The 23,078-nt window shown below is 41.5% G+C and overlaps 1 protein-coding gene across 1 annotated transcript in view; it reads right to left on the bottom strand.

Moving 5' to 3' along the window:
• Positions 1 to 23,078, bottom strand: part of arid3c (AT rich interactive domain 3C (BRIGHT-like)) — a 183,394-nt gene that overhangs the window by 18,714 nt on the left and 141,602 nt on the right. The window contains exons 6-7 of the mRNA XM_034169534.1: positions 21,960 to 21,974; positions 9,030 to 9,323 (exon numbers count right to left, since the gene is read on the bottom strand). Coding sequence (XP_034025425.1) covers positions 9,030 to 9,323; positions 21,960 to 21,974 — 309 coding nt within the window. The remainder of the gene's footprint in view (positions 1 to 9,029; positions 9,324 to 21,959; positions 21,975 to 23,078) is intronic.

The raw sequence follows: 23,078 nt of genomic DNA, 5'->3' as shown, positions 1-23,078 counted from the left end.
ATTATTCATGTAATCTCTATGGATGGGTATCGAGAACCGGTTCCTGTTAAGAATCGATAAGAAATTATTTGATCCACAGACATCAATAGCCTTTTTGCTTAACAATTCCCTTATCATTCAGTTCACATTACGCCGGCGCTAGCTGGTGGTTGGAGATAGCTCCGACCACTCACCATGACAATAAAACATTTGTTTTTGTCTCACGCACGCTCTGCTAAGGAAACGAGATTTACCCAGACTAAGAGCAGATATGAGTAAATTAAGTACTTTTATGCATTATTTGTGGTTTCTTGAGGAATTTTGTGAATGCAGAAACACGCTCCTATGATATAAAACAAACGCACCCTCATGCATGCTCTGCTGAGGAAACGAGATTAGCTGCACAATGGGTCAGAGTCTGACAATTTACCCAGACTGAGAACAAATATGAGTAAATTAAGTACGTTTATGCATTATTTGTGGTTTCTTGAGGAATTTTGTGAATGCAGAAACACGCTCCTATGATATAAAACAAACGCACCCTTGTGCATGCTCTGCTGAGGAAACAAGATTAGCTGCACAATGGGTCAGAGTCCGACAATTTACCCAGACTGAGAACAAATATGAGTATATTAAGTACGTTTATGCATTATTTGTGGTTTCTTGATGAATTTTGTGAATGCAGAAACACGCTCCTATGATATAAAACAAACGCACCCTCGTGCATGCTCTGCTGAAGAAACGAGATTAGCTGCACAATGTGCCAGAGTCCAATGTTTTACCAAGACTGAGAACAAATGAGTAAATTAAGTACTTTTATGCATCTTTTGTGGTTTCTTGAGGGATTTTGTGAATGCAGAAACACGCTCCTGTGATATAAAACAAACGCACCTTCATGCATGCTCTGCTGAGGAAATGAGATTAGCTGCACAATGGGTCAGAGTCCAACAATTTACTCAGAATGAGAACAAATATGAGTAAATTAAGTACGTTTATGCATTATTTGTGGTTTCTTGAGGGATTTTGTGAATGCAGAAACACGCTCCTGTGATATAAAACAAACGCACCTTCGTGCATGCTCTGCTGAGGAAATGAGATTAGCTGCACAGAGTCCAACAATTTACCCAGAATGAGAACAAATATGAGTAAATTAAGTACTTTTATGCATTTTTTGTGGTTTCTTGAGGGATTTTGTGAATGCAGAAACACGCTCCTTTGATATAAAACAAACGTACCCTCGTGCATGCTCTGCTGAGAAACGAGATTAGCTGCACAATGGGTCAGAGTCTGACATTTTACCCAGACCGATAACAAATATGAGTAAATGAAGTACTTTTATGCATTTTTGTGGTTTCTTGAGGGATTTTGTGAATACAGAAATCTGCTCTGACCTCAAAACACACTCCTGTGATATAAACCAAACATACCCTCTCTTCTTCTGTGGTGCTGAAAGGCAGCCGGCATCTTTATTGTTGCATTGCTGCCATCTTCTGCATCAGCATAGCAGTACTAAATCCTCTCAAGTCCAGCATCTTTCAAGGCCAACACTTCCCCCTCCCACTTTAATTTAATCTTTATTTACCCAGGTTAGTCCCATTAAGATCAAGATCTCTTTTACAAGGGAGACCTGGACAATTCTAAAGTTTCCAATTTACATAACCTGCATGTCTTTAAATGTGGGAGGAAACCAGAGCATCCAGAGGAAACCCACGTAGACACGGGGCGAACCTGCAAACTCCACACAGAAAGGCCACAGTTGGGAATCGATCCCATGACCTTCTTGCTGTGAGACAATACAGCTAACCACTAATCCACCATGCACAATGAGGACAGGGTGAGATGGAGACAGGGGATCTGTTGTGGTGATCCCTAACAAGAGTAGCTGAAAATAAAACAAAACATTAGAGTTATATGTAAATTGTATGAATGAGTATTATTTAGTTATAACGTGTAATTCTATGTTCTATGCTCAGGTGACTTCCTAGACTCAGCCATGAGGAGTGTATCTGTATGCGGTGAAAGTGTCGGCAGTGATATATTGAGATTGAGAGGTGCTTATGGAATCACGAGGTCACAGAGGACAGAGGTGATTGATTACGCCAATATCTTTGAAAGCGACTGCAGGTCCAAGTCTTTGGGGTTCTGGTGCCTGTCTTACTGTATGGTTGTGACAACTGGATGCTGACCGGTGACTTAAGGTGACGACTGGACATATTTGGTACTAGGTGTCTTTGAATTATTGTAGCAAACGAGCAGTTATTAAGAGAGACTAAGGCGAGGAGTATCACTTGCATTGTGAGGGAGCATCGGTTTCAGTATTTTGGCTGTGTGGACGCACACAGGTGCCTGAGTCTTTTGGACTCCAGTAGCCAGAGGAGGCCAAGGGGATGCCCAGGTTTCACCTGGCTGCAGCAGATATGCAGATGGTTATTTTAGAAATGTGGGAATGGACTGGATGTCTGCCTGGGTGGTTTCCATACAGGACCCAAGGTGGTTCCGTGGTGTAGGGGATGCGGTGAACCACACCACCAGCACATGCTCCCAGACTTGACTTGTTACGTAAACACAATTACAATGACAGCAAAATCTGGCCATATTTTAGCTCACCATAAAAAACTAGCTCTGATTGTACTTCTATTACTGTACAATTGCCCATTAAAAGATTAATACATTATAAAACATTTTTTCAGCTACCCCACTTTTTTTGTTTGTTTGTTTCTTTTGCACAGGGTTGCCATAACAGATCCGGTATGGATCTGCATGTTGATTTGACGCAGGTTTTACGCTGGTTCCTCTCGCTGACGCAACTCCCCATTACTTGTACAATCTGCAGAGGCAGCCTTAAACCAGGAAACTTGTTGAAGGAAACTTGGGAAGGAAGTGCAACCACTTGACCACCATTCTGCCTACGCATCATAAAAATTTAATGCAATGCTAATATACCCTCAGCCGTACGAGCATTGCCTTCATTATAATTTGCCGTTGTTTCAGTGGTATCCCAGTGCAAAGTGTGTGTACGAGGTCTGTCCATAAAGTATAGGTCCTTTTTATTTTTTTCAAAAACTATATGGATTTCATTCATATGTTTTTACGTCAGACATGCTTGAACCCTCGTGCGCATGCGTGAGTTTTTCCACGCCTGTCGGTGACGTCATTCGCCTGTGAGCACTCCTTGTGGGAGGAGTCGTCCAGCCCCTCGTCGGAATTCCTTTGTCTGAGAAGTTGCTGAGAGACTGGCGCTTTGTTTGATCAAAATTTTTTCTAAACCTGTGAGACACATTGAAGTGGACATGGTTCGAAAAATTAAGCTGGTTTTCAGTGAAAAGTTTAACGGCTGATGAGAGATTTTGAGGTGATACTGTCGCTTTAAGGACTTCCCACGGAGCGAGACGTCACGCAGCGGTCCCAGGCGCCGTCGTCAGCCTGTTTCAAGCTGAAAACCTACACATTTCAGGCTCTATTGATCCAGGACGTCGTGAGAGAACAGAGAAGTTTCAGAAGAAGTCGGTTTCAGCATTTTATCCAGATATTCCACTGTTAAAGGAGATTTTTTTAATGAAAGACGTAAAAACATGAATGAAATCCATATAGTTTTTGAAAAAAATAAAAAGGACCTATACTTTATGGACAGCCCTCGTATATATATATATATATATATATATATATATTTATTTTTTATTTTTTATTTTTTTTACTTATTTTCATTAATTATTAAGATCCTACTGTCTTACATACAATTTGTACATGTTCAATCAATCAGTGGTGGGCACAGCTAACCAAAAAAGTTAGCTTTGATAACCGCTAATCCGCTAACTGAAAAGTTAGCTTTTATAACGATAAACCAATAAACTGATTAAAAAATTTAGCGGAAGCTACAGCTAACTGATAACCGCTAACTTTCTGTATTGACTTCGGTACACTGTCGGCTACTGACAAGCCAGTTTTGAGTTTAAGCACTGCCAATGCTTCTGAGTAGAATCAAAGGTGATCAAACAATGAGTCAGCGTTCCTGTCTTTGTGCGCCCTGTTCACTACTCACTGCTGTAAGGAAGTCATTTTCCTTGACTGCATACAAGGACCTGACGTGAAGCAGAGGTCATGAAAAGCAAAGCAGTGATGAGGAGGCTCAATTTCCCATAATGCCTCTGGGCATCTGTGAGTTTTATTGCTCAGACAATCAGAATTAGTGCAGTACTTTAAAATTAAAAGATATTTGTGATATTTTCACTTTGTAAAAATGACAGTTAACGTTAATATAAATAAACCCTCCGGAATTAGTTTGGTTTTTAAATCATATCATAAGTCAAAGCTACTTTGCTTTTCATGACTTCTGCCTCATGCCAGGGGCTTTGTATGCTGTCAACAAAAAATTATTATTTTTTTTTTTTTGGAGCAGCCAGGCAGCCAGGCCTCTTCTGCTGGGGTTGGGTTGAGTACAGCTCCTCAAAGCTGACTGACTGCTACAAAACATAACAGAGAAGAACTAAGGTGTGATTTTAGGGTTTACAAAAGTTTTTGATCGATTGGTTTCACTTACTATGCCAGCAAATAAAGCTTTAGCGGACTAAAAATTAGCAGAGCTAAATTTAGCAGAAGCTAATTGGTCCACTGATGGCTTTTGAAATTAGCTAGAAAGCTAATCCGCTAACAAAAAAGTTACCTTAGATAATTAGTGGTTAGCGGAACTGTGCCCACCACTGCAATCAATCAATCATAAACAATATTTTATTTACATTTTAACGGTATCTGCTGGAGAGCGTGCGTGTGCGCATACATGAGCGTTTCACAAGAACAGAAGTTAGTTTTGAATTAGCTAGTTAGTGCACACTCTGACATCCGCGAAATGTCTTGTAAGTCACTCCAGAGATGTTATCAGGTTACAAAAACTGGGTTTCTTTTTTAGAAGTGTTTATTTCTCGCTACCTTTTATATAATATGTGACAAAGAGGTTATATTTATACACAAACAAAACCTGGTTTACAGCGAGCTAGGCCAGCCACTGACATTGCGGTGCCACTCTACTCTGATTGGCTGTCACCCCCCCACCCCCCCCAAAAAAACGAAACAAACTGAAACAGAATGTGACTTTTTAACACCTTAAATACCTCCTAAAATAGGTCAAGCCAGTAGGTTAGCCATCTGTGAACTTGTCCAAGGTCTGTGTCCCAAGAATGTTCCCTGTGAATTTGAAGACCCTACCAGTAATGGGACTGGACTTATGCTGAGCACAGACAGATGCACAGACGGACAGATGGACGCAAAGTCTTCACAATACCTGATGGCTATATTTGATGGCCTCCGGTAAATAGATCATTTAATATTTAATTGTTTACCATATTATCGGCAGACTTGATAAGTCTAGTGGAGGGGCACGTAGGACGTGGCAAAACTGGTCATGGACATAACACAAAGCTAACTAGGACACAAGGCTAACCACAAGGCTGCGCAAGAACCACCAAGACACGGCCAAGATCAAGTGACGGCAAACACAGTGACAGTGTCCGGTGAATGGCAGAATGTCAGGAGTCAGTGTAAAGTGCTTCGAGTAGCTCCACTGGATCGGAAAGCATTCCAGAAATACAGTCTAGTTTCATTTACCACTTAGGTCTCTGCAAATGCTGGACTCACTTTGTGTCAAAAGGACAGTTACTTCGAGAGTCCCACAAGACACTACTATCACTGTGAGCGTCAACAACTCAATGGTTTTCCTGAGCATTACCCAGTATGCAGTGTCTCAGTGCTGAGGATCTCAATGGCTGGATGTTAGCAAGGGCATGCCAACATGTCACTTGGCTGTGGCACTGTCAAATGTCTGGAATTTCTCAGAACTGCTATCTTTTTCTGGGTCAGAATGATGGCACCATATACAACTGTCACAAGATTTAAATTATTATGAAGCTTCTGAAATCAACACAGGGTCAAAAATATACATAGACACACTTATGCTGCGTTCACACCGGGCACGACCAGACGCCACAAATTCGCGGGGGTCGCGTGGCGACGGACGTGCCACCATCGCCCGCTGTGTTGCTCTGCTTTTGCTGCGAAAATTTGCCCCGGTGCATCATCAAATAGGAGGAGCTTCCATTCCACTGCTTGCTGTGGGGTTGCTGCTCGCTCTTCCCCAAAAAACTCTGCCATAATTGTGTTTAGAAACCAGTCACCATTTGTTTTATTATACATCTGTGTAGTTAATAAGTAAAATAATCTCCATGGACGATTCGCTCGCACGCGCACGTAAAATAAAAAGAGAAAGAAACTCCGCTCCTCCTCCTGCGGGGCTGCTGCTCGCTCCAAAAACTCTGTCATAATTGTGTTTAGAAACCAGTCACCATTTGTTTTATCTTTCATCTGTGTAGTTAATAAGTAGCTAAAATAATCTCCATGGACAATTCGCTCATGCGTGCACGTAAAATAAAAAGAGAAAGAAACTCCACTCCTCCTGCTGTGGTGCTGCTGCTCGCTCCAAAAACTCTGTCATGATTGTGAAATAAAGGACAAAAGAGAAATAAGTCGTGCTCACAGGCTGCTACCAGATACAGGACATGTTCACATCTTCAGTCAAACTCCAGACATCTCCACGTCACTACATATTCAGTCCCTGATTGGTCATCACGGCGCGACAAGACGAAAAAGTTCAGATTTTTGAACTTGGGGAGGAGGGCAACGCGATGTGACGTGACGCAATATCGTGCCACAAACACAGCAATCGCTTCACTCGCATCGCTTCATTCGCATCCATCGCATCGTGCTGCGTAACTTGGCGCCAAACGCATTACATGGCGACCTGTCGCTGCTGTCACTCGCGTTGCGCCCGGTGTGAACGCGACATAAGATTAATAATTCAGTGGCACTGAAAATGCCTCTTAACTTCCTGTGAGTGACTGACGAGTTGTCTTTGCGTCTCTGTGACACCATTAAAAGGGTTTGATTGACACACACCAAGGAGAATCGGTGTATCGTTCTTTCTTTGTTTCATCCATTTCAAAACCAAATCAGTTGTTTTTCTTTTTTAAAATCAAAACGATGGCTGTCAAAATAATGCATTAATTTAGATGAATTAATTACAGCACCTTGACCAAGTTTTTTTTTTTAATGCACTTTGATCTGTTTCACTGTGACGTCAATGACTTGGTCTGCAAACAAAGAGTGTTTTTGTGTTTCTGATAGCCTGGATATGTGTTTTGCAAATTGAAGGGCAATACCTTTAAAAAAAAATTATTCATGTGATATAATGCGATTAATTTTGATTAATTAATCGAAAACCTTGAAATTAATTATATTCATTTTTGAATCACCTGACAGCACTAAACAAAACACAACAATATGAAAACAGAAAATCACCACCCCCGGTGACCCTTAGGTGGGGTAAGCGGGTACAGAAAATGGATGGATAGAAAACAGGAAAAACAAACAAAAAGGGATGTTATGTGATTGTCTTTTAAATGTTTGTAAATGAAAAACAGAAATCAAATATGTTTTAGTGTTTTTTTTTTCTTTCTTTTTTTCTAATAGTGAGCATGTGTTGTGCAGAGTTGTTACTTGACATGATTATTAATTAAACTTGCTTTGCCACACTCAGTGCCACATAGCTCAAATTTGGAAAGCCTCTCATAGTGTATTTTTTTCAAATAAGCATTATAACTGACAAGCTGTGCCCATAACTAGCACTGCTAACGCTAACAGGCAAGTGAAAGCTAGAGTCTCTTTGTACAGAGAGTAATGACAACTGAGAACATGGCGCCATTTTGGGGCCAGTTGTGTTGAACTACTGAATGAACCTTTTATGTTTTCAACATGTTTTTGTATCAGTTAACCACATACAGCAACACATCCAGGTACAAGTGCTATCAAAATAAATACAAAAATAGTTAAGCTATCAAATTTATACAAATTTCCAATTTCTGATCATTTATTTAATTAATTTAAAGCCTGATTTATGCTTCTATAACTCTGTAACTCCGTGTCACGACGTTGACGTGCGTGACAGTTTTGAAGTTCTTCGTCACTGGATTATGCTTTATTCTGGACTCATTTATCCCTCAACAAGCTTTTCTTTCTACGATCATCAACTTCAATTCAAAGGTAAGATGTACAATTTCTTCTTTTTCCAACTCTGCGTTGTAAATTTGTGGCCTCTTCTGTCAAATGTATATGATCCCAAAATGTAATCAGCATGTGCACTGCAAAAAACTATTAAAATATGAGAGGAAAGAGTGAAAGCAGAAAAGTGTCAAATCATAGCCTTTTGCTATGCCTGATCCTTTAGAACAGGTGCATGTCAGGCTGAAACAAATAAACGATCGGTCTTTTAATTGCAGAAATGACTCCGGTCCCACTTCCCTCGAATCGGCGAGTGTCAGCCTGAACTTTAATGTACCTCTGTTACTGTGCACATCCAGACTGCTCTGGGTTTTAATGAAAATACATTGAGATCAGATGGGACATTTTATCCAATGTGAGTGAAAATCTGTTATACAAAATCAGTTATATACATTGTTTATTACATGGGAAACAATACATTGGGACTTTTTCTGTCCAGTGACTGCAAATATCCGGTTTCTACAAAGTGAGAGGTCCCGGGTTTCGGCACCAAGTTGGCGCATCTAAATGCACAGCAACCCTGCATTTTCAGTGAATAAATAAATTAAATTAAATAGCCGGATTTACATGCAGATAGGTTAACAGTGAACGGTATTTTGGCCCAAGATGGCGCCACGAGTCACGTGAGGTTTTTTTTTTTCATCTCGTCATGTTGCTACTCTCTGAATAAAGGGACTCTCGCAAAAGCTATGCAAAGTGAAAAGCTATTGGAAGTACCTTCCTCAGACCAAGTGACCTCACAACTTCAAGCCATAGGTTCTCCATGATTGAAGTCATACTCATGCACACGTGCACGCACATGTACACAATGACCACTTGGCTTTTATTATATAAATTGTTGGTTTTTTCTGTTTTCAGAAAAAGAAGAGCTCAAAGAAATGACTGGAAGCCTGACAGTAAGTAAGTAAGTCTGAGCTGTGCAGTGGAATAAATCGTGCACGTCTCACCTCTGTTGTTAACTTTGATGTTGAGCGGCAGTTGCGTGGCCACAGCAAGCAGGTTCTGCTGCAGTGCGTGCTGCATGATCCGCTGCTGCTCCTCAGCCACCACCAACATCTTCTTCTCTGGTGGCTCGCTGCTTTCCAGCTTCTCTCTCAGCTGCTCCAGAACCGCAGCCTGGACGTTGGCAGCCGCTTGTGCAGCTGCTGCCGCCTGAGCAGCCATAGCTGCTGCGTGATGACTGCCAGGAGACATGGGCATGGCCACTCGGCTGGGTAGGCAGCTCGCCATTATGGGCTCCTCTGGAGACAAAACGGTACAATTACATTTTCATTCTCATATACAAGGTACAATTGCTCATTTTATCAAAAAAATCTTTTGAAATACTGCCAATACTAGTTATATGAATACTTCCGTTGTGAAAAATCAATATTTTCTGGGGTATCAAGAATGGTTTGCTCACAACATCCTCCCTCCCATATAATCCTGTAGCACAAATTAATAGAATTAATACAACCCTAAATCAGGAAAAAAAAAAAAAAAAACTGGGACAATGTGGAAAAAAGTAAATAAAATAAAATATAGGGATCTTCACATTTTCTTTGATTTCTGTTTCATTGCAGACAGTATGAACCCAACATATTTCATGTTTTTGTGGTCAACTTCATTTCATTTCATAATAACTGGGACTCAGTTATGAAGTCTCAGCTTGGGACTCTGACGAGGGTGGTCGCATCTCCTCCACTCTCCCTTATCTCTGTTCTCTGCTTTGACTTTCAAGTCCCTACTTCACCAGACTGTGAATTCCTCAAATTATATTGGATTCTGGATCTATTGGACTACTATTGGATTAACCATGGAATTGATCAGCTGGTCTCTGAACACTATTGACACCATTTTTTCTACAAGAAGGTCAGGACCGGGGGATCCTACCTGCCCAGATGGAACGTATCCTGCGGGCTATGTTCTCGACTCCTGGAGTTCCTGGCGTGTTGCATGCTTAGCGCCTTTCTCCGTTGAGGACGTCGAGGATTTATTCATTTTTGGTTTTATAGTAGCAGGGCTGGTACTTTTTGGCTTATGTGCTGCCCTGATCTACCGGAAAATTGGCAAGACGGCGACATCAAAGAACCACGGCCCCTCGCTTGGGATGCAGCGACTTATTCTCTATATAAGGATTAAATCATCACTTTTACAGCCAGTTTTCTTGAGACAAGTCAGGGGATGGATATATGAACATTTCCAAGTCACAGAATCTGTCTTTAACTTTATTTACATTAATCATTAAGAATTACAAACAGGAGGTTATAGCTGTGTTAAATAGGCAGTTATTAAAATTTGTTATTCAAATTATTCACAGATTACTGGGTATTACTTACACATCTGAATTACTGTGCATCCAGAAAGTATTCACAGCGCTTCAACTTTTTCCACATTTTGTTTGTTATGTAAGCCTACAGTCTTATTCCAAAATGGCTGAAATTCATTTTTTTTTTTTCATAAACATTCCACAAACAATAACCCATAATGACAATGCGGAATAAGTTTTTTTTTTCATTGTTGTAAATGTATTAAAAATAATAATAAAAAAGTATTCACACCCTTTGTTCAATACTTTGTTGATGCACCTTGGATACCAATTACAGTTTCAAGTCTTCTTGAATCTTCTTCTTCTTTGTCTTTCGGCTGTTCCCGTTAGGGGTCGCCACAGCAGATCAATCGTTTCCATCTCACCCTGTCCTCTGTATCTTCCTCCGTCACACCAACCACCTGCATGTCCTCCCTCAACACATCCATAAACATCCTCTTTGGCCTCCCTCTTCTCCTCCTGCCTGGTGGCTCCATCCTCAGCATCCTTCTCCCTATATACCCTGGGTCCCTCCTCTGCACATGTCCAAACCATCTCAATCTCGCCTCTCTGACTTTGTCTCCAAACCGTCCCACCTGAGCTGTCCCTCTGATATGTTCATTCCTAATCATGTCCATTCTTGTCACTCCCACAGAGAATCTCAACATCTTCAGCTCTGCCACCTCCAGCTCTGCCTCCTGTTTTTTTGTTAGTGCCACTGTCTCTAAACCATACAACATAGCTGGTCTCACTACTGTCTTGTAAACTTTCCCCTTCACTCTTGCTGATATTCTTTGGTCACAAATCACTCCTGCCACCTTTCTCCATCCACTCTACCCTGCCTGCACTCTCTTCTTCACCTCTCTACCACAGTTGGCCCCAAATATTTAAACTCATCTACTTTCACCACTTCTACTTGTAACTGCACTATTCCACTGGGCTCCCTCCCATTCACACACATGTACTCAGTCTTGCTTCTACTGACTTTCATTCCCCTTCTCTCCAAAGCATATCTCCACCTCTCCAGACTGACTCAACTTGCTCTCTACTCTCACTACAGATCACAATGTCATCTGCAAACATCATAGTCCATGGGGACTCCTGTGTGATCTCATCCGTCAACCTGTCCATCACCACTGCAAACAAGAAAGGACTCAGAGATGATCCTTGGTGTAATCCCACCTCCACCTTGATTGAGTCTGTCAATCCGACTGCGCATCTCACCGCTGTCACACTATTCTTGTACATGTCCTGCACTACCCTAACATACTTCTCTGCCACTCCAGACTTCCTCATACAATACCACAGCTCTTCTCTTGGCACCCTATCATAAGCTTTTTCGAAGTCCACAAACACACAATGCAACTCTTTCTGTCCTTCTCTGTACTTCTCCAAAAGTATTCTCAGAGCAAACACTGCATCTCATTGTTACGCAGATGATACCCAGCTTTATCTATCCATGAAGCCAAAGGACACACACCAGTTAGTTAAACTGCAGGAATGTCTTTCAGACATAAAGACACGGATGACTTCTAATTTCCTGCTTTTAAATTCAGATAAAACTGAAGTTACTGTACTTGGCCCCACAAATCTTAGAAACATGGTGTCTAACCAGAGCCTTACTCTGGATGGCATTACCCTGACCTCCAGTAATACTGTGAGAAATCTTGGAGTCATTTTTGATCAGGATATGTCCTTCAATGCGCATATTAAGCAAATATGTAGGACTGCTTTTTTGCATTTGCGCAATATCTCTAAAATTAGAAAGGTCTTGTCTCAGAGTGATGCTGATAAGCTAATTCATGCATTTATTTCCTCTAGGCTGGACTATTGTAATTCATTATTATCAGGTTGTCCTAAAAGTTCCCTGAAAAGCCTTCAGTTAATTCAAAATGCTGCAGCTAGAGTACTAATGGGGACTAGAAGGAGAGAGCATATCTCACCCATATTGGCCTCTCTTCATTGGCTCCCTGTTAATTCCAGAACAGAATTTAAAATTCTTCTTCTTACTTATAAGGTTTTGAATAATCAGGTCCCATCTTATCTTAGGGACCTCATAGTACCATATCACCCCAATAGAGCGCTTCGCTCTCAGACTGCAGGCTTACTTGTAGTTCCTAGGGTTTTTAAGAGTAGAATGGGTGGCAGAGCCTTCAGCTTTCAGGCTCCTCTCCTGTGGAACCAGCTCCCAATTCGGATTAGGGAGACAGACACCCTCTCTACTTTTAAGATTAATCTTAAAACTTTCCTTTTTGCTAAAGCTTATAGTTAGGGCTGGATCAGGTGACCCTGAACCATCCCTTAGTTATGCTGCTATAGACTTAGACTGCTGGGGGGGTTCCCATGATGCACTGAGTGTTTCTTTCTCTTTTTGCTCTGTATGCACAACTCTGCATTTAATCATTAGTGATTGATCTCTGCTCTCTTCCACAGCATGTCTTTTTCCTGATTCTCTCCCCTCAGCCCCAACCAGTCCCAGCAGAAGACTGCCCCTCCCTGAGCCTGGTTCTGCTGGAGGTTTCTTCCTGTTAAAAGGGAGTTTTTCCTTCCCACTGTCGCTAAGTGATTGCTCATAGGGGGTCGTTTTGACCGTTGGGGTTTTTCTGTAATTATTGTATGGCTTTTGCCTTACAATATAAAGCGCCTTGGGGCAACTGTTTGTTGTGATTTGGCGCTATATAAATAAAACTGATTTGATTTGATCTGTAGTGCTCTTTCTCGGCATGAAACCATATTGCTGCTCACAGATCTTCACCTGAATTCTAAGCCTAGCTTCTACTACTCTTTCCCATAACTTCATGCTGTGGCTGATCAGCTTTATGCCTCTGTAGTTACTGCAGCTCTGCACATCACCCTTGTTCTTGAAAATAGGAACCAGCACACTTCATCTCCACTCCTCAGGCATCCTCTCACTTTCCAAGATTTTATTATGATGTCAAAAGCTTGGCGCACCGCTAATGTGTCACTGGTAAAACTCAATTTGTGACTGACCATAATCCAGCATTAATGTCCACAAATTATCAGACACAAGGGAGTTATTCCCATTCTAATCCAATTCCATCGTTTGCGTGGTTTATTTTTCTGTAAGTAATTTGACCTTAATCCGTGTTTTCTGCGAAGCTTATCGTAGCAACAGCGCCTTCATGCCAAACTGGAAATTCTGTGAGCAGACCCACAGATTTCTTCATCTCATCAACTGCATTATTTCTGTATCAGAATCCACATCAATACTTTCGTATGGTAGTTTAAATTCACCCATTTCGGAATCGTCGCTACTCCGCCAGTTTCTCTCGCTCTCAACTGACAGCGCCATTATTGACATCTGTGTAGAAATGCGTGCGGTCAGGGCACAGAGTAATACATCAAATGTGAAACAGTCAAATATTTTGCCACCATCAACGCGATATTTTATGGTCTGTAATCTCACACGATTAACCAATCAGATTTGCGGAACAAATGTAATTGGATTAGAATTGTGCATAAGCACTCGGGCTGTTGATAGTGAAAAAAATAAAAGTTGTGAGAGATTTCGGGCCACATGTTGTTTTTGCTCCACTTGGGGTTTTATAGGTGCAGACCAAATTTGAACTCAATCAGATAAGATTTAACGGTCGCCCAGAGTGACACATTTTCCTCCCCCTCCACTGGAAAGGCAACGTCACCCTAACGGGAGAAGACTCTGATGTCATTAGTTTTCTTTTACACGTACATGTGATAGCTTCTAACTGCAAAAAGTGGTGGTTGATTGGTCACCCAGAGGAGAACATTACTGGAATTACTGGATTACTACATTGGTTGTTTGTGGAAAATTGTTGCTTTGTGAGGGACCCCTAAACAATGTCCGATTACAATAAAATTTTGCACAGATCTTTAATTTTATTAGTGGAACAAGAACAACATGTGGCCCAAAAGATTTTGTATCATTTGACATTTTGAACAGGTCTGATATGCATGGTCTGAAGAAGTTGTAAATTTGTTCACAGAGTGTCAATTCAGGTGCAAACGTACTGATGAATTCCAAATGTGTGCATCAGACAAACATATACATGGTTTAGGTGTAGATTTGTGTGTATGTGAAGGAGGCCCAATCTTTAGCACAGATTACAGCCATTTTCAGGCCCAGAGTGAGTAGCCAATTATTATTATTATTTTATTTTTTGCACCAAAAATACACAATCTGGTGTCAAACGGCAGCACTGGGAGACCGGCTTTAGTCCAGTCTAGGTGGATGCGGGGGTGTATTTGGGTTGCACTGATGTGTATCTGTAAAGTTTCAGCATTTCTGGGTGCACGCTGACCACGTGTTCCACAGTGTAAATTAAGGTGTTCGCAAAAATATGCATGTAATGTGATGATATAAATGACTTTCAGGACCAAAGCCAAAGGAGATGGGTGTGGAGAGCTGTTTTTCTGTGGACAAATTACACCGTCGCACAGAGGGACAATAATTCTACAAGGTTCTGTGTGTGAACACAACAGGAATGAAATCAGAGACACCACTTTCACGATATGTAAACAGTATTATTTAGTCTTATTGAGAGCTATGCAGTTTTTTTTTTTGTTTTTTTGTGTGAATACATTGCAGGTTACAAAGAGGCAGAGATGGACACAATAATTTGACTAGAAAGGTCAAAGGTGTTTTGGACTTTTGGCATGGGGGGGGTCTCTACCTGAAATCCTGTGTTCTCCACCCCTGGAGCCTGCTCTGTGCTCCAGGACTCAGCACTGGAGCAGCATAAGTCCTGGAGAACGAGAAGCACGCAGTCCGATCCAATGTGCTGATCTGTGTGCATAGATCAGAGAATCCACCTGCTCTCGTTTGTCCAGACCAGAACAATAAAGTCCACTTCATCATGACGTGCTCTGCGCTTCGTCGTCTTCATACAGTTAAAAAAAGAGACATGACATGCTTTTCCAGACGCTAAAACACTCCACCACACACACTAAAACACACTCCAAACACAGCAAATAATGCATAACTTTCAAAACTGACTGCTTTCTCCTTTTCACGCCGCATGAAACCACAATTTCCCTTCACTCAGCAACCAAATTATGTCGATTCGGGATCATTGTTTATTTAGTAATATATTTTACACCAGTAATAAAGAAAAAATTGTGCATTTTTTTTTATTTGTTTGCTGTGGCAGACAGAGCGACACGGAAGAAAAGTCCCATTCGCAAAATGCGTACGCGCACACACCAGGGCTGTGAAATGAAAATTGTGAAATCAGAGGAAATTTGCAGGGAGTCTTGGGGGGGGGTACAGCTCCCCAGGAGCCGGGGTCTAGGGCCCTGTGGGGCCCCAGAATTAAATTTTTATCTAATGATACTTTTTCAGCATCTCCTGGAAGAATAAATCTCAAAAGTAGTGGATATTTAAATGATCCTATATTCAACCTTGTATTTGACCTGTCAATGATGATGTTGAAATAACAGAATATGACGTGGTAGTGGGACCTGGAATGATTTTCCTTTTAATTGTAAACCAAATTATGCATTAACTCAAAACAATTAAACTACATTAAATTTATGAAGACTGAAAAGACTGTTACAGCATTTCAAAAACTACAGCTAAAGCTTGTACAATATTTGGAAAATCATGGTAAAATATTAAAAAAATATATTATAGTAAAAAGTCACATATTCTTGTGTAAATTCATGCAGCCTAAATCCATTCAAAGCCACAATGTCTTTTTTACAATGAAAGAAAGTCTAGATTAGCGAAAAAAGTCACATAATCTGAACAGCAGAATGTTTATTTTCCAGGGAGAGAAAAATTCTTACCGTGTTTTCCTGAGAGAGCACAGTTCACTTTTCCCGTTTCTTTTATCTTTCAGGTGTGTTGATGAAGCCAGCAACAATTCCACGGATTCTTGTCCTTATAAGACTTGTTCAAACAGTCTTTCTCGCATCTTCTCTCTGTGCGACGTCGGTCCGTGACACAGACATGCTGCACAAATCTTCTTTTAAAAACTTGAAAGCTCTAAAAGTTTGGGATGTTCACATGCTAAGTTTAGGTTAAGTGTCGCACAGGAGCCACACAGCATCGCCGCAGCAACCAACCAGTCCTGCTTTACGACAACTGTCGTAACAGCTACGCTTTGAGTGGCATTTTTCCTCAGCGAAACTCCGCGGATCCGAGGAAACTGATTTGTATCTGTAACACACAGATCAGTGTGTTACCCAGCTATCTTAGCTAATTATAGGCCAATCTCCAACCTTCCTTTTCTCTCAAAAATTCTTGAAAGTGTAGTTGTAAAACAGCTAACTGATCATCTGCAGAGGAATGGTCTATTTGAAGAGTTTCAGTCAGGGTTTAGAATTCATCATAGTACAGAAACAGCATTAGTGAAGGTTACAAATGATCTTCTTATGGCCTCAGACAGTGGACTCATCTCTGTACTTGTTCTGTTAGACCTCAGTGCTGCTTTTGATACTGTTGACCATAAAATTTTATTACAGAGATTAGAGCATGCCATAGGTATTAAAGGCACTGCGCTGCGGTGGTTTGAATCATATTTATCTAATAGATTTCAATTTGTTCATGTAAATGGGGAATCTTCTTCGCAGACTAAGGTTAATTATGGAGTTCCACAAGGTTCTGTGCTAGGGCCAATTTTATTCACTTTATACATGCTTCCCTTAGGCAGTATTATTAGACAGCATTGCTTAAATTTTCATTGTTACGCAGATGATACCCAGCTTTATCTATCCATGAAGCCACAGGACACACACCAATTAGTTAAACTGCAGGACTGTCTTACAGACAAAAAAGACATGGATGACCTCTAATTTCCTGCTTTTAAACTCAGATAAAACTGAAGTTATTGTACTTGGCCCCACAAATCTTAGAAACATGGTGTCTAACCAGATCCTTACTCTGGATAGCATTACCCTGACCTCTAGTAATACTGTGAGAAATCTTGGAGTCATTTTTGATCAGGATATGTCATTCAATGTGCATATTAAACAAATATGTAGGACTGCTTTTTTGCATTTGCGCAATATCTCTAAAATTAGAAAGGTCTTGTCTCAGAGTGATGCTGAAAAACTAATTCATGCATTTATTTCCTCTAGGCTGGACTATTGTAATTCATTATTATCAGGTTGTCAAAATGCTGCAGCTAGAGTACTGACAGGGACTAGAAGGAGAGAGCATATCTCACCCATATTGGCTTCTCTTCATTGGCTTCCTGTTAATTCTAGAATAGAATTTAAAATTCTTCTTCTTACTTATAAGGTTTTGAATAATCAGGTCCCATCTTATCTTAGGGACCTCATAGTACCATATCACCCCAATAGAGCGCTTCACTCTCAGACTGCAGGCTTACTTGTAGTTCCTAGGGTTTGTAAGAGTAGAATGGGAGGCAGAGCCTTCAGCTTTCAGGCTCCTCTCCTCTGGAACCAGCTCCCAATTCAGATCAGGGAGACAGACACCCTCTCTACTTTTAAGATTAGGCTTAAAACTTTCCTTTTTGTTAAAGCTTATAGTTAGGGCTGGATCAGGTGACCCTGAACCATCCCTTAGTTATGCTGCTATAGACTTAGACTGCTGGGGGGTTCCCATGATGCACTGAGTGTTTCTTTCTCTTTTTGCTCTGTATGCACCACTCTGCATTTAATCATTAGTGATCGATCTCTGCTCCCCTCCACAGCATGTCTTTTTCCTGGTTCTCTCCCTCAGCCCCAACCAGTCCCAGCAGAAGACTGCCCCTCCCTGAGCCTGGTTCTGCTGGAGGTTTCTTCCTGTTAAAAGGGAGTTTTTCCTTCCCACTGTCGCCAAGTGCTTGCTCACAGGGGGTCGTTTTGACCGTTGGGGTTTTTCCGTAATTACTGTATGGCTTTGCCTTACAATATAAAGTGCCTTGGGGCGACTGTTTGTTGTGATTTGGTGCTATATAAATAAAATTGATTTGATTTGATCAGTGTCTGCGGACGTATAAAACTTACATGATGTCGTAAAAAAGAGAACGCTCTGCGATAAGCATTTTAAAAACTCAGTGATGTTCACAATTAAAGAGTACATCACTAACAACCCCCCCCCCATGGTGAAAGCTGCGGAATCCCGCGGATCCGTGGAGTTTTCACAGACCTGACACACACACACACACACACACACACACACACACACACACACACATAGACCCACATGGGGTCTGTGCATTGTCATCAAACCCACGTGAAGTTGGTGAATGTGATTGGTTAGTTACTGAGTTTTCCAGAAATGATAACACCCCTTTCTCCTGCTGCAGTTGAGGGAGTCCTTCCCAGCCTTCTTTCAGCCGAAAGGAGGAAATTTGTCATTTTTGCTGCCGCTGTCTGCAAAACGTGCAGCGAATATAAAAATATCATCCCCCCCAAAAAACTTGCATAAATTATTAATCATAATTCAAGTTATACTTGGTCTATTAACAAAATTTAAAAAGTGCTGTGGAGGTTGAAGTCTCCATGTTCAACATGTATTCAAACAGACAGAGTGGAGCCAATTGTGTGCTGCATCTGGTTAATTAGATTGTGCCACTTTTGACGCGTTGGCGCGTCATTCAAATCCAGAGGGCTAAAGCCATATTACATTTGGACACAAAAAGACAACCCAGATTGACTGTGTGTACTGGTTTAAGTCATGAAGTGGACACAGGTGGACTGACCGTCAGGCAGCTAATAGTCAGCACCTGAGGTTAAATATACTTTTATGGCTAAAAATAATTCTGAATCTGTGTGCATTTTTCATATGCTGTATGACAAATTTATTTTTATCATCTACATCAGGGCTCACACACGTTAAAGAGTTGGAAGAAATGATTCATAATCTGGAATATAACTTTTTAAAAGGTAGTGTTGAATAGAGTGCGATATGTCCTTTAAATCATGACCTGTGACAGCATCCTGAACAACAAGGACCTAGAAATTGAGTCAAATGTCATGAGACTGCCCAGTGACTCAAATCTAAATCCCCTTTCACACTGGCACAAACATAGAGCTGCATATTGCGGCGTTGTGTTTCGTTTATGTACACCCGAAATGCACGCATACTCAGCCTTTTTCCGTGTTTGTTGCATTCATAGATTTGCTTGCAGCTGTGTGTGTTTTCTTTTTAATGTGTGTCATATTATTTTATTTTATTTATTCATTTATTTATTTATTTTGTCTTGGTGGATGATTTTCATTGTGTACAGATGCTGCTGAGTCTGACTGCCGTGAATGAAGCGCTGTGACTCTAAACTTTTAAAGCTCCAGTTGCTCCGGTCAGGTCCGCTGATTTGATCAGACCTGATTGATCAGGTCGTCTGATGACTGCACCGACATGCAGCAATGGCACTTTTATTTTAAAGAGTCACAGCGCTTATTCAGGTTTGATCAGACCTGAGAGAGAGAGAGAGAGAGAGAGAGAGAGAGAGAGAGAGAGAGAGAGAGAGAGAGCGACAGCGAGAGACAGAGAGAGAGCGAAAGAGAGCGACAGAGAGACAGAGAGAGAGAGAGAGAGAGAGAGAGAGAGAGAGAGAGAGAGAGAGAGAGAGAGACAGAGAGAGAGCGAGCGACAAAGAGAGAGCGACATCGAGAGAGAGAGAGCGACAGAGACAGAGAGAGAGACAGAGAGAGAGAGCGAAAGAGAGCGACAGAGAGACAGAGACAGAGAGAGACAGAGAGAGAGAGAGACAGAGAGAGAGCGAGCGACATCGAGAGAGAGAGAGCGACAGAGACAGAGAGAGAGACAGAGAGAGAGAGCGAAAGAGAGCGACAGAGAGACAGAGACAGAGAGAGACAGAGAGAGAGAGAGACAGAGAGAGAGAGAGCGAAAGAGAGCGACAGAGAGACAGAGACAGAGAGAGACAGAGAGAGAGAGAGACAGAGACAGAGAGAGACAGAGACAGAGAGACAGAGAGCGAAAGAGAGCGACAGAGAGACAGAGACAGAGAGAGACAGAGAGAGAGAGTGACCAACCTGATGTTTCTGTTCTGTTTCTCGATTTATGAGTTGAGATTCGATTCCCTTTCTGAGCACACACACACATCCATCAGTTTGATTAGCTGTTCTGAGTACACAGAGGCACTGTGGCTGCGTAATCCTGTTCTCCAGCTGATGCACTCTGGATGCACGCACTCAGTTTTTGGATGTGTACAGATTTGCATGCAGTAACGCCGTGCTGCGCAGACCTGCTTAAAACTGCGTATTTTCTGCGTCCAGTGCTCTACGCCGAAAAAAATTAAACATGTTTAACTTCTTCCATCCTACGCGCGTAGCCCTCAACATGCTGCATAGGGAGAAAAAACTCAGCGTAGAACTGCTCAGCATAGACGGTACGCCACAATACGCAGCTCTACATTTGCGCCAGTGTGACAGGGGCTTAATCAAGTATAATATAATATAATATGGTTTATTGTCACTGCAGGATTTTTTTTTTTCTTGCAGCTGTAAATGAACTATGAAAACCCCAAGAAAAAACAAACAAATAAGAAACAGGAAAAATTATTCAGCTCCGTATAATTTCAACTGTTAGAATTTGATAAACTAAACATTATTAAGAAGTGGATTTTTTTGTACTTCTTTCAAAGAGTCAAGTTGCTTCTTTTGGGCTTACGTTCATAGGCGGTTACTTGTTACATAGTGACAACAATACACACAATGTCAATAAATGTGAATTAACAGAAGACTTCCAGGTGAGTATAAACTGACTGATAACTCCAGTTCTGTTGTGTGTTGGGGGGTGTGGCTGGATGTTTTGGTGTTCTTTTCTTTTCTTTGCTCCTCAGGTGGCATGGAAACTGATTCTTCTGTGGAGAGGGTGCTGGCTGAGGAGTCCTCGCCCTCATCAACATCATGTGAGGCACCTGTGGCTGGTGCTCACATGCAGCCTTGAAGACTTTCAGCTGAGGCAGATAATTGGATGGCATTCTGCATTTGGGGCATGTGTGGTTCGGGCGGAGCTGCCGGGGACTCGACCTTGTGATGTTCGTTTGTGAGACGCTGAGGACCGCACCTGGGTTTGACACATTGAGCCCGTGAAGCAAGGAAGGGTGAGGACACATGCTGTCAGCACACAGTAAAGGTAATTAAGTATGTGACTAATTGTTGATAGTAACTTGGTGTTTTGTTACATAGTATACTTGAATTGTGATGAGAATTGTGCAGCTTGCTTCTCACTGCTGTGGCGTGCAGGATAAGTGATCCTCCACTTGTTGTGAGAAGCTGCTCATTTGCATAAAGATAAAAAGATACAGACCTGAATGTGTTGCTGATAGCGTGTGTCTTTTGAAAGATATTGTTGTAACTGCTGACTTACCTCACCTCTTCTTTGCTTCACAGAGAGTCAGTTTGTCGTGTCCACCTGGGGGGTGTTTGTCTGGTGGTAGTGGGTCCAGGAGCGCCGGACTTCTCTCCTTGCGGGCGCTGGAGAGAGTGCCAGCAGTCACTCCTCCAGAAGGACGTTGGTTTTGGTTTTGTACATTTTATTTAGGCACAGGTGAAAAATAAATAGTTTTTGTTGTTGGAACCGCTTTCTGGTTATTTTTAGCGCTGGGTTCTGTCTGACGCAGGTTCGCTCCTCAATCCGCGTCGACACATAACAATTTCTTCATTTTACTGTCAACACCAGGCCTGAAAATCACTTGGATAATCAGGATCATAATGACAGCATCCAATGATGACCTTCTCAGGAACTAAAAATAACTCTCACAGATGAATCAATTGAATATACAGTAAGTTCATTCTGGTTGATTTGGTGCATAGTTTAGTTGACTAAGTTGACTAAGCCTTGTAACTGGTGCTGGTTATCTGTGGAAGCTTAAAAATTCTGTTCCTTTAATTTGAAGGCTCTAGTAATGTTTTTTTTTAATCTGGATGTTGGCTTGATGTGGGTTCTAGAAACCACGGCATGCTTGTGTTCTTCATGGACAAGCTTTTTGGATCTGACTGATCGGGTTCTTGTTTACTTTGTGGGAGAAGTACTATTTACTATTGGTTATAATGACAGGCTCTAATTTTTAACTACATTTTAATTTAAACCAACTGGATCTACTTGTAGTGTTTCTTCAATCGGGCCAATAAATAAATAAACAAAGTTTCTGTGTAGGCTCTCAGTTGTCCAGGTGGTTTCCATAGTAGAGAAGCTTGAATCTTCGACTGGACTGGGTTGCTTGACGCGAGGACGTTTCGCTTCAAATCACAGAAGCTTCCTCAGCTAAAATTCTTGCTCTGGAAGTCTGACTTCTGTCTGACTCTTGTAGAGAAGAATAAAACAGAAGCCAACAAAAGCTGGAGTTTTAAACCTAACCAGACCCCTCCTACTGAGAGGCAGACTGCTATAGGCTAGTGACTAAACAATAGCTCTAATTAGCAACTATTGTGCTCTAGTTAGCACACCTAATGACAGGACAGCTGTCCCTCTAATAATGGGATGGATGCCTTTCTGATGGCTCCATTGATGACGTGAATGACTCATTACCATGAACAAAAGACTGAAACTCCTTTGACCTGAGTACCCCATTGTAAACAAGGGATAAACAGGGGTGTCATTTGATGTGACATCGTTGTTCACCTGCATCCCCACTGCTGAGGCTATCTCAGCTGTGAGGCAGAGACTGCTGGAGGATGTGTCTCTACTTGAAAGGACCAAACTCACACCAGACCACATCTGCCAACTCTTGGAGATCTGTCTCAACACCACGTATTTCCTGTTTAGGGGGAATTACTACAGACAGATTCATGGTTG

This window comes from Thalassophryne amazonica, chromosome 5 (assembly GCF_902500255.1).
Source record: "Thalassophryne amazonica chromosome 5, fThaAma1.1, whole genome shotgun sequence".
NCBI classification, from domain to species: Eukaryota; Metazoa; Chordata; class Actinopteri; order Batrachoidiformes; family Batrachoididae; genus Thalassophryne; species Thalassophryne amazonica.
Note: the sequence above shows the minus strand (reverse complement) of the source record. Positions and strands in the feature narration are given on the sequence as shown.